Source organism: Clytia hemisphaerica, unplaced genomic scaffold (assembly GCF_902728285.1).
Source record: "Clytia hemisphaerica strain Z4C2 unplaced genomic scaffold, Clytia hemisphaerica genome assembly, whole genome shotgun sequence".
Taxonomy (NCBI): domain Eukaryota; kingdom Metazoa; phylum Cnidaria; class Hydrozoa; order Leptothecata; family Clytiidae; genus Clytia; species Clytia hemisphaerica.
Genome location: NW_027103417.1, coordinates 1,176,018 through 1,187,696, shown reverse-complemented (window position 1 = coordinate 1,187,696; position 11,679 = coordinate 1,176,018). Strand labels below are relative to the sequence as shown.

The 11,679-nt window shown below is 36.1% G+C and overlaps 1 protein-coding gene across 1 annotated transcript; it reads right to left on the bottom strand.

Moving 5' to 3' along the window:
* Positions 1-213: 213 nt before the first annotated feature.
* LOC136797640 (uncharacterized) lies at positions 214-3,872 on the bottom strand. Its single transcript, XM_067054226.1, has 5 exons — positions 3,531-3,872; positions 3,049-3,269; positions 1,534-1,675; positions 862-1,022; positions 214-252 (listed from the first exon to the last, which is right to left on the bottom strand). Exons 1-5 carry the CDS (start codon positions 3,796-3,798, stop codon positions 214-216), a joined length of 831 nt encoding a protein of 276 aa, XP_066910327.1. The 5' UTR covers positions 3,799-3,872.
* Positions 3,873-11,679: the final 7,807 nt, after the last annotated feature.

Here is an 11,679-nt window from a genome sequence, read left to right as displayed (position 1 = left end):
CAGGGATTTTCCCATTTTTTTCGAGTTTGGTGCATTATGGGACATCTGACAGGACACATTCATGACGGCTAAATTAAGCTTCTTCAAAAAAGCCCAAATATAAGTATGTTTATGAGGTGGAAGTACATGCAGTTTTGAAAAAAACGAAAATGAGCCCCTTACGACCGTTGAGTAAAATCTCACTATGGTCCTTAAGTGACATAACTTCCGCCATTATGGAAGCAAACTTTCGATTTGTGGAAGGGATCGCCTCTACAAAATTGAAAGGCACTTGCTTCCATGATGTCACTTAAAAGAGCATGAAATACCTCTATAGAAAAAATCAATTGAATACTATCTTTCTGAATAGATATCTTATTGTCATGTTAGAAATTATCATTATTCGGTTTTTTTGTTTCTATGGGTGTTTTACGAAGAATGAAAAACCCAGAGACTTCGTTAGCTCAAAAAAGAACTTCTCAAAATGTACAGAAATTCTTATAAGCAGTATACAAGTTGGTGATCAACGTCCAGTAAAACAAATAAACAGAAAACAGTTCTAGGTATTAGCCCAGATGACACACAACGTTGTTTCAACATTTATCTAAAGTTCAAAATGTCCAGATGTACGTTGAAACAACGTTGTATGCCAGCAGTAGACAAGTACTCTCATCATATACAAAAACCGATACACCTTGAGGTTTTGTTAGCTAGAACGAGCTGGAGTGTTGTCCGAAATTGTAACTATAGGGCATTGAACAACACAGAAACTGTTATCAAAAAGATAAAACCAATAGTTTAGAAAACCCTGGGTTTGTAAGTTTATTGTTTTGGTTAGCAGGTTTTTCTTTGTTTATTGCAAAAAGATATGATAGAACCTACGGCTCTGGTTGTTGTGGTAATTGGGGTGACAATAAATGGGGTCGTTTTAACCTTTGGTGCAGTTGTCGTTTGAGTGGCTGGTTGATCTGTTAATCCTGTTTTGGTGTGCTGTGATGTTGTGGTGGCGGGTATTGTGGGCGGTAGATTTCCAGTAGTATATTCTAGAAATCAAAGTGGCACATCGGTTTAAGAAATTAGAAAAATAATTTTAATAGTTAAAATCTAAATCTAATCCCGGAGGATGCACCAGGTAACATTATAAATGGGGAATTTCGGCTGGTCTGAGTTCTTTTTTTTAGGCTCCGAAGATATATGACAGGGTCCAAAGTTTACTAATTACCAAGATGTGTATCTGAGTTTTGGTTACTTTGAACAATTTTCAGGTGGAAATTTGAAATCTTTTTTTGAAATATTTTGCTACATTTCGCTGACAGGGTCTCAAATTTACCATACATTCATATCCGACAGGGTCCACTATTACAACTCCAGCGGCACGTCCCCGTCGGCCGTCAAGGTCAGTGCCCAACACCCACCTCCCGTGATAACCCCATTCTAGTTATAAAAATATTATGCAATTTTGCTGAATTAATTTTAGTTTGGAAGTCAGTAATTACTATTTGGTATCATTTCCCCTAAATTTGGCTGAAATATTAACTTTGAAAAAATAGATACCTCTTTTCCCCTTTATTTTAACCAATAAACAGTTGGGTTGAAATTGATTTCCTTCCAATGGTAAACATCCGAGATTGATTCTAAACAATTGTCCAACATACTTTGTCCAGTCTTGAGTATTTGGCTGCTGGCCGTTTATCCACTTTAATGGAATGAATGAAAATTATTTTTCTAAGAACAAGTTGTAGAGTCCCTAAAAACATTATATTATCAGGCTCAAGTGTGTTCATTAAGGTGATTTTAGTACACTGACTTTCTCTCTAACCTTCTTTAGACTGATACTGTTAATGTATTGAGTTACGGTCATTGAGCTTGAAGCCCCGAAGGGACTAGAGAGGAATCTTCAATTTTTCTCAAGCAAGAGAAAGTGAAGCTTTAAGTTTGCCCTGCACTAAAGAAATTTCTTTGGAAAACACACGGGTCACTGTTCTGAATGGAAAATGAGCGGCTTCATTTCACATCCATGAGTTTAGCTCCTTCGGGGCTTTGAGATCAATGGTTACGGTCACTCGATTGATGATTAAAAGATGAACACTTTTTTGGGCATAAATTATCCGTCTCCTAAGGGTTAAAAGCTCAGAAAGAAGTTTGATATTAGTATACCATTGGGCCATTCCAAAAAAAAACCATACAGGGGTGTGGACGAACCTTTTTAGGGTAATTTTTTTTCTCTGAAAATGTGTCTATACCCCCTGGAAAAATGGTAAAATCTGAAAAAGCCCCTGGAAAAATTCTTTCCACCATCCCCTGGAAATTTTTTTCCCATGGTTCTGGTGGTAGGGTGGACGAAGTAAAATTTGGTATTAACCCCTGGAAAAATTCATATTATCATTTAGCCCTCTGGAAATTGGTCATAAATTTTTTTTATACCCTGGAAAATTTTGTAACTTCGACTCGACCCCTGGAGAATTAAATATCTGGAGGACGATGATTACTTGTCTAACCCCCCGGAAAATAGTCTCAATTTTACAGGAACCCCTGGAAATTTTCCAAATACCCCCTGGAAAAGTTCGTCCACCCCTATGTATTGACATAAAATGGAATGGCCCATTGTTTATGAAATTTGAGTCATAATCAGGGTGGTACATTTCAAGCTCTCTGAATTGATTTTCAAAGCGATTTGATTTTCATCGGAGAAGGAAGCATGTGAAATAGGAGAGCGTCGCCTATGAGATTTTCTTGTTGATGATGACTCTCAATATTATCGAATAATGGAGCGTTTTGAATAGTAGAACGTCAAATAAGTAAGCGTTGAAGATTTTGACTTTAAATAAGAGTAATATCGTTTGCCTACTTAACAATTTTGATTCAGAAGCTTTTTCACATTGGATTGACACGTATGTGGAGAAAGATTGGTCGAAAAGAGAGAAAAAACATTATTTTGCTTATATCAGCATAATATAACAATATGATATGAAATATGTCTCTGATGTGCAACGGGGACTACACTTATGTAAAGATAAAACTTTTAGCTCTGTTATGCAAGCTGATGTATTCGTGACTCTCTGCTCTTACCTTCAGTAAGTATTGATTACCGATTTTCTCCTTATCAAATTGATCAGCTGCAAAAGAATTCCATTTCCCATTTTCCCATATCTTAGCTCCTAAGTATGCGATATCCTTGCAATTTGTTACGAATGTTGTTTTATCAGTGCCAATAAAAACTTTATTCAGAATGTCAGTTGCACTATCCATGTAAAATGGTGAATTGCTTTGATGAATCTGCCACTCGCACCCTTAAAAACAATAAAAATTGAGGACTTTTGCATTTTCCCCCTTTGATCGAATAGAAAATTGCATGTAACAGATGCACACATGAGAAGAGAAGAGAATCGCACAGTCCGTTAAAGTTTCAACAAAGATGTGCAACTTCTACATCCTTTATTTTCATTAGAAAATTCCACTTAACCTCGGCAAGCCTCGCCACCAATACGGTTTTTAACAACTCGATATACCGTACCCTACCTCAAGAAGTCCGTGTAACTAATAATACATACCTGAGCTAGTTTTCAAGTCATAGTCACATTGATCTGTGAACGTTCCCAAGATCCCTTGCGCATTTTTGCATTGGCAAGAACTCGAAAAAAAATCAACACCACCGTATCTTGAGCATTCTGCAATACCACCTGGTGGAACATAAAGATCTCCAAAGGATAAACCATTTTTTCGGTTCACTTCTATAGTGTTCGCTTTCATTTCACCGAAAAAAAAAACAGTCAGCAGAATACACGGCAATAGAATCATTTTGAAACAAAAAAGTTCCATTTGTCCGAATTCTCCAATTTTCGATGGCGGAAGTTATATATTCAAAAATATTGGACAGCAAAGAAGCCAATCAAATGTCGTTATTTACGAGCGTCGGGTAGTAATCTCGTATACTTCTTCTTAACGAAATAAAATTAGAAGTATGTTAAAAACTCCAGAAAAGACTTCTAACCAACCAAATTAGAAAAGTAATCAAAGAAAACAGTGCTAATCAATGATGAAGTTTGGCTTCAATTCGTTAACTATTCATGCGAGAATATCCCCCAATAAAGCATGAAGAAAAAGTTGGCACTCGGCAACTTTAAACGTTTTTTGCCTCGTGCACTATACATCATTGTAAACACCATCTCAAATCAAATTTAAATTTTCCAAAATAGAGGAACCTTTTTGTCATCAAAATATATAATTCTTATTACCTTCTTATATCAATAAGTCTTTTAATTACTAGTCAATGGATAACGAGCTATCATTTAAATAGGACAAGCTTTGCGATTCCCTCTTGACTAGCATAACTGTCTTTGTCTTAGTAAGGAAAAATATATGTGGGCGCTATAAAACGTGCTGCAATTTATCACATTGTCTCATCGGGAGATTGAAACCTTCGAAAATCCTTTTAGCAAAGCTGCTTCGTGAAACTGGTGTGAGAAAATGTCTCTTTCACCCTACAGCTACGTAAATAATGATTACAGGCAACTATATTACTTATTATTTGTAAGGGATAATTTTACCCTATACATTATTGAGAGTAGTAGTTAACCAACAATGAATGCATATTTGGGATCAGGTCCGGTTAGCGTGGTACACGGGTACAAACTATACTTGTGAAAGCTACAACTATACTTTGTACCCGAAACTATTTTACTGACCAGATCGAATTCACAAGTATACTTTGTACCCATTACAAGTATACTTTACACCCGCGATCAACTATACTTTACACCCGCGTTCAACTATACTTTGTACCCTGATCAAATATACTTTACACCCGCGATCAAGTATACTTTGTACCCATGATCAAATATACTTTGTACCCATGATCAAATATACTTTATACCCATCACTAACATATTTTGTACCCCGATCAACTATACTTTGTACCCATGATCAACTATACTTTGTACCCATGATCAAGTATACTTTGTACCCATCACTAGTATACTTTGTACCCCGATCAAGTATACTTTGTACCCTGATCAATTTTACTTTACACCCGCGAGAAAGTATACTTTGTACCCTGACCAAGTATGCTTTGTACCCTGATCAAGTATACTTTTGTACCCATCACTAGTATACTTTGTACCCTGATCAAGTACACTTTGTACCAATCACAAGTATACTTTGTCCCTGATCAAGTATATTTTGTACCCGGATCAAGTATACTTTGTACCCATCACTAGTATACTTTGTACCCTGATCAAGTACACTTTGTACCCATCACAAGTATACTTTGTCCCTGATCAAGTATACTTTGTACCCCGATCAAGTATACTTTGTACCCATCACTAATATACTTTGTACCCATCACTAGTATACTTTGTACCCCTATCAACTTTACTTTGTACCCTGATCGATTTTACTTTACACCCGCGATCAAGTGCTTTAATCGGATTAATTTTCGCGAGATTAAATTTCGCGATTTCGCAAATTTTTCCCATTTTCGCGAAATTAAAATTCGCGAACACGCGTGAGATTCCCGATTTGCGAAATTAAATCCACCACAAAACTTTTAAAATTGTATTTTTGGCGGAGAAACTAGTTCTAAGTCTCCATTTATGGCAAAAAATGGCTATTTTCAGCTGTTTTCTGGCTTATTCGCGAAATTAAATCCACACGAAATATTTCAAAACTCTGACTCGCGAAATTTAATCTCGCGAAATTTAATCCGGTTAAAGTATACTTTGCACCCATGATCAAGTGTACTTTGTCAAACGCCTAATGATGCCATCGTGCTGGCATTTGCTCCCATTTGAAATGTCATTTTGAGCCAAGGAATTCCCTTTTGGCATTTCAAGTCAAACAAAAGAACCAAAACAACGAAAAATATATATTGTAAAATTTGCAAGATTTGCCGTTGCCTAGCCTTACGGCAAAAAGGTTTCAGTCATAATGAGTGCACTTTTTGAGAGATTTCATAGCTATTTATTGTTTAATCTGTCAAAATTGAACTTGAGGGAATCAACTTTTCATCAATGACTCTAAAATGTTAATTTTTCGAAATACCATGACAGAAAATGCAATGGAATGAAAATGCTATTAAAATCGAATCCTTTATGAGAATGCAAAATGCCAGTAGGCTTAACGTGTTTAATTTTATTCAAGTGGCTAAAATATTTGCAGTTCAATTTAAGAAATAATACGAATGAAAAATTGAATTTTTATATCACTACTCTCTTGAAATGATCTACATACATGTGTATGGCACTTGGCCCCAATAAAAAAAGACTTTACAAAGAAGTCCTATAAAAATTCTGAACTCCATTTTGCTTTATGTGTGCACTCTTTTTTGCTATCACGTGTCAGTCTCTAATAATTAGAATAATTCCCGTGAGAGTAGTTTCAGTATAGTAACAAAACTAGTGCACATTTAAAGCGAATAAGCTTTATGTGTAAAAAAACTAAAACATACGAGTTGTATTGAAGTTTTTACAAGATGCTCACATAATTGGTTATTCAAAACAATAGAGATGACGCGTTCTTTAGAAAAATATAATAAAAGTTTTTGTTTGAATAGTTAACGACCAATCCAATGACAAAAATTCTTGTAAAATGTTCAACTTGACCCAAAGATAGGTATGTTTTCATAGGTTAAGGATTTGTCCTATTTTTCACAAAAAATATATTTTAAAAACTTCTAGAAAGATCAAGGAAGTACTCGAGTACAACTTGCACTGAAAGCACGCTCTCAAATATCAGAAGAAAACAATATAATCAAACATGTGCGTGTTTATAGTTCATTTGCATAATTTGCAACCATAGCTTGTAAGAAGCAGTCCCCGAAAGAATCTTCTGCGGAGATTGTACTCGGCCAAGTACCATCCCACTTTATTGCAGCGGATTCCTTTTTTCTGACAAATCCATCTTTTGGCATGCTGTTCAGCTAGATGACTGTTGCCTTGGTATAAATCAACAGTATTGAATACCGCAATATTCGGTTGAATACTAAAATTTGTCTCACTGAAGACCATACTCCCTTGAGCAATGGGTAGAACCTATGCTCTATCAGCATTTGAGAATCGGTCATCTTTATTGTGGGAAGATATCCCGTGCGTTTGTTTGGTTGCGTTAGTATCAAAATATCGTGGTTTTCGTTCTTCTGGCATTTCTTTAGAATTGAAACTTTCACATGAATTCCAGGGCCTCCGATGATTGGAGATGTCTCACCAAATACGCTTGGCATTGTTCTCTCAAATGCTTTACATGATCACCCGTTATCAACTCTATTTGCAGGGTTTGAGCAGCAATCGCCTACAAATAGTATCTGATATTGAATACAGCTCACCCATAGGAAATAGAAATAGAGTAGTAAAAAGAATTTCATATATTAGTAGGGGGCAAGCCTGGAGTTCCGTGACATATTTTTAGGACCTAGCCATTTTTAGTCTATCCTTAAGAACATTGTATTAGGACATATTTTTGAGAGGGAGGATGCGGATAAGGCCCAGGAAAACTTTTTATGACCAAAATAGTGACGCAATAGGCAAAACTGCAAGGGAAAATTAATGATGGGTAGGAAAACAGCTGAGTTTCAAAAGTCAAAATAAACGAAATTGATTGGTATATTCTGGAAGAGCATGAAATTCTGAGCAAATAAACGTATTACAACTGATCTCTTACTCAACCACACAAAGAAATACAGCCATTTTAAAACCAGCGACCTGTCAGCCAGCTCTACAGTACTGTGATTTGACGTCAAATCTTGTCTTGATCGTACTGACGTCGGAATATGTTTTTAACTTCAAACTTTTTTAGTTCAGTTTGAGCTAGAATCTCAGAATGTTTGTTTATGAGTTTGTTTGTTTGTTCGCAAACTTTAGAGCAGTGTGGAGAACGGTATAATTGGTTTACGGAGCTGAAATTAGGGGTAGTTTTTTTACTGTACAACGCAGATTTTTACAAAGATGGGGAGCTCTACTGTTTGGAAATGACAAAATCGCGATTGTCCACTTTTTGCAAGGTCAAGGATTGCTGAGTATCGTGAAAGCCTGTCCAGGGTGTAATTCTAACATGCGTTTAGAGCGATACGACCAATGTTGTGATGGATATCGGTGGTGAGTTATACTATTACTTATATTACACTTTTTTCGTTGTTGAAAATAATTTAGTGTGTGTGATATTCAGTTTGATATTCGAAATTCACTTTTAGCTCTACGAAGGAGGGCAGTCATCTGCTTGATTTCTAAACCTCTAAAGATGTTAACCATCATTGCCATCAAGAATGGTCGCTTTCCATTGCAGTGGTGGTACTACTTTAATCGGATTAAATTTCGCAAGATTAAATTTAGCAAGCCAAAGAATTCGTGAAATATTTTGGATTTAATTTCGCGAGTCAGCAGTTTGAAAAATTTCGCGTGGATTCAATTTAGCGTACAAGGCATTTATTTCCCCAAAAAAATACACTTTTACGTACAATTTTTCACGGTTTTGAAACAATTTATTAATTATTAATTAGTATTAATGTTTACGCACCTTAACACTGCGCATAATTTCGGTATTAAAGTTCACGTATTTTCGGGCCTCTGCGCGAAATTGCGTGAAAATTAGTACGCGCGAAAATTAGTACCTTCTTTGTGATTTTACTAAAAGGTTGTTGTTTGATTTACATTGAAGCTTAAAATATAGAAACATTCAATCATAAAAGTTTTATACAAAAAGAGAGAATGAGTCATGGTCCTCACATTACAAATTTCTCTTGCAGGAGATGCAATAGCCGTCCTTGTAGAGATTCAATGAGGCTGAGAGAAGGCACAATCTGTTGATCAAAATGTTCCAGTTGTTGCAGCAGGTCTGTACGAATCATCTGCAACCCAACCCGATAACTGTGGGTGGTGGTGGACCAAACTTCGTGGTGCAAATTGACAAAAGTCAATTCCAACACGTTCAAAGGGTATGTTAGTTATACTGGTATTGAATAGTAATGTTGCTCAATGGCAAGTTTTCTTTCGGGGGATTAATTTTGGAATCTCTAGTTTGACCCCCACAGTTCAGCTTTATCAGAAATTCAACTGTTCCTAATCAGCCTATTTCATAGGATTCGTGTTTTCAGTACATGATTTTTGGATCCTGATTTTTCTACGTCACTGAAGTAATCAAACTTTTAGTGTGACTCACTTCTTTGCGAATTGAGATATAACTTTAACAAAGAGAGTGTCAATGTTCCAACAGCTCCTAAATCCCTAAGTCATTTACTAATGATTACAAAAGTTAGCTTTTCCCGCCGTTTTTATTGAAGAGAAATCTGCACATATTTGTGCTTTTTCCCCTGTAAATTGAATAGAAAATAGCATGTAGCAGTTACCCGAATCCTATGAAAGTGGCTAATGGGAATAATCTATACACGTAGACAATTTTAAGATCACTCAATCGATTCAATAATTTGTTTTACAATTCAGTCGAAAAACTTTGGCTAAACAAATTTTCTTTCAGCTGTAGATTCTTTTTCATATGAAATTTAGTAAAGGGTCCCAAACCCTTTAGGATCTGTGACATCTATTCTAAGACGAAACCTCGTTAATTTCTTTTGGATATAGTTGAATGTATATGAAGTCATTTTTGAGAGGTTGGACCACTACTAAGGCCTGACAAAATTTATTGACCAATGGCTATTGTACTAGCTAATTTGAAGTTGAGTACTCGGCTTCATATTTATCAAATCATTTCACCCATAACCGCCAGTACAGCAATATACTAATCTGTAAATCTGTAAAATACACAAATATGTCATTAAACTAACAAGCAGTTTTGTTAAGATTTCATCAAATAAAGTCAAAATGTTTCGAATCATTTCAAAAATTTTAACAGCAATCTTGCTAGATTCTATCCTTGGAGTAAAGAGAGTTGGCGCTTCAGTAGTTGTCTAGAAAATTGTTCAAACTAATTTTAAACGTATTCTTGTTGTTTTAAGAGATTGGTATGGATTGGATACTCCATTTGACCACATCATCAATGTACAAGTGGACTTCTAGGGGGTACCAAGTGGACTTGTGTTCAGGTACCGAGTTATTTGTGTTTGGGTCTCAAGCAGACTTGTAGGGAGTACCATGTGAACTTGTAGGGGGCACCAAGTGGACTTGTAGGGTATACCTAATGGACGTGTGTTCAGGAACCAAAAAAATGACGTTAAGTTTTTTAAGGTTATCCTTATTGCACCAAAAGACAAGGGCGTGCGCAAAAAGGGTGGATAGGATATTCAAAAGCATAGCGGTCGGCTAATAGTACACCAAAAATTACAAGCAAAAACTTATCTCTTCGAATTCTATTTTTTCATAAACATTTTAATGAAAGTTTAAAAATTCGTAATTAAAGACCAGAGACATGAAATGTAATCTTAAACAATGTTTCGTCCTTAAGTCTGGCTAATATGCGGTTCAAGCCACATACCTTGTAACATCATTGCGCTCTATCAATTTAACCGACTCGACTGGCAAGTGGTGCACTCGAGTTTTACTGACCATAACTGATTTATTGCGGTACAAAGTATACTTGATTGGGGTACAAAGTATACTAGTGCCTGGTACAAAGTATATTAGTGATGGGTACAAAGTATACTTGATCATGGGTACAAAGTATACTTGATCATGGGTACAAAGTATACTTGATCATGGGTACAAAGTCTAGTTGATCATGGGTACAAAGTATACTTGATCGGGGTACAAAGTATACTTGCTCCCGGGTGCAAAGTATACTTGATCGGGGTACAAAGTATACTTGCTCCCGGGTGCAAAGTATACTTGATCGCGGGTGTAAAGTATATTTGATCGCGGGTGTAAAGTATATTTGATCAGGGTACAAAGTATAGTTGATCGCGGGTGCAAAGTATACTTGATCGCGGGTACAAAGTATATTTGATCATGGGTACAAAGTATACTTGATCGCGGGTGTAAAGTATATTTGATCAGGGTACAAAGTATAGTTGATCGCGGGTGTAAATTATACTTGTAATGGGTACAAAGTATACTAGTGAATTCGATCTGGTCAGTAAAATAGTTTCGGGTACAAAGTATAGTTGTAGCTTTCACAAGTATAGTTTGTACCCGTATACCACGCTAACCGGACCTGATCCCATATTTGTCTTGTGCTACTTACTATACATAAAACTTAACCTATAAAAGTACTTAAACTCTGACTCTCACGATAGAGAATATTCATTTTTGTAAACAATTTTTCTGAAACTGATGTTTTAATACCGTGAAAAGCACAGGCTGAAATCATACATCGACCTGTGCCGACCAATCCAGGTTCTATTCAGCGCGCATCCAACGGAAAGAAAAGTAACCATGACGGCAATCCAAGATCTTTGATTAAGTTCAAAGTTGATATTTTTATTCCCGTCGTTGAAAACACAGCTCAAAAATGTCACCAATGCTTGTTTTTAAAGAGTCAGTGATAGAGAATCATAACATAAAATTTGTCTATTATTTCGATTCCATTGAAGTAACATTTCCATACTTAATAGATTAGTAACAAGAAGCCTGTTGGCTTGAAGGCCCAGCGAAAAGTAACGTGTTGAAAACGAGCGTGCAAAACAGCAAATGTATGACCCTGTTGACATGGATCAAAGTGAAGACAGGGAAAATTTTTCCAAAATCACCACTGTACTTCTCATTGGTTAGACACTTGAAATTTTATTGAATGGTCTCCTACCAACTTGGTCTACAGGCGCAG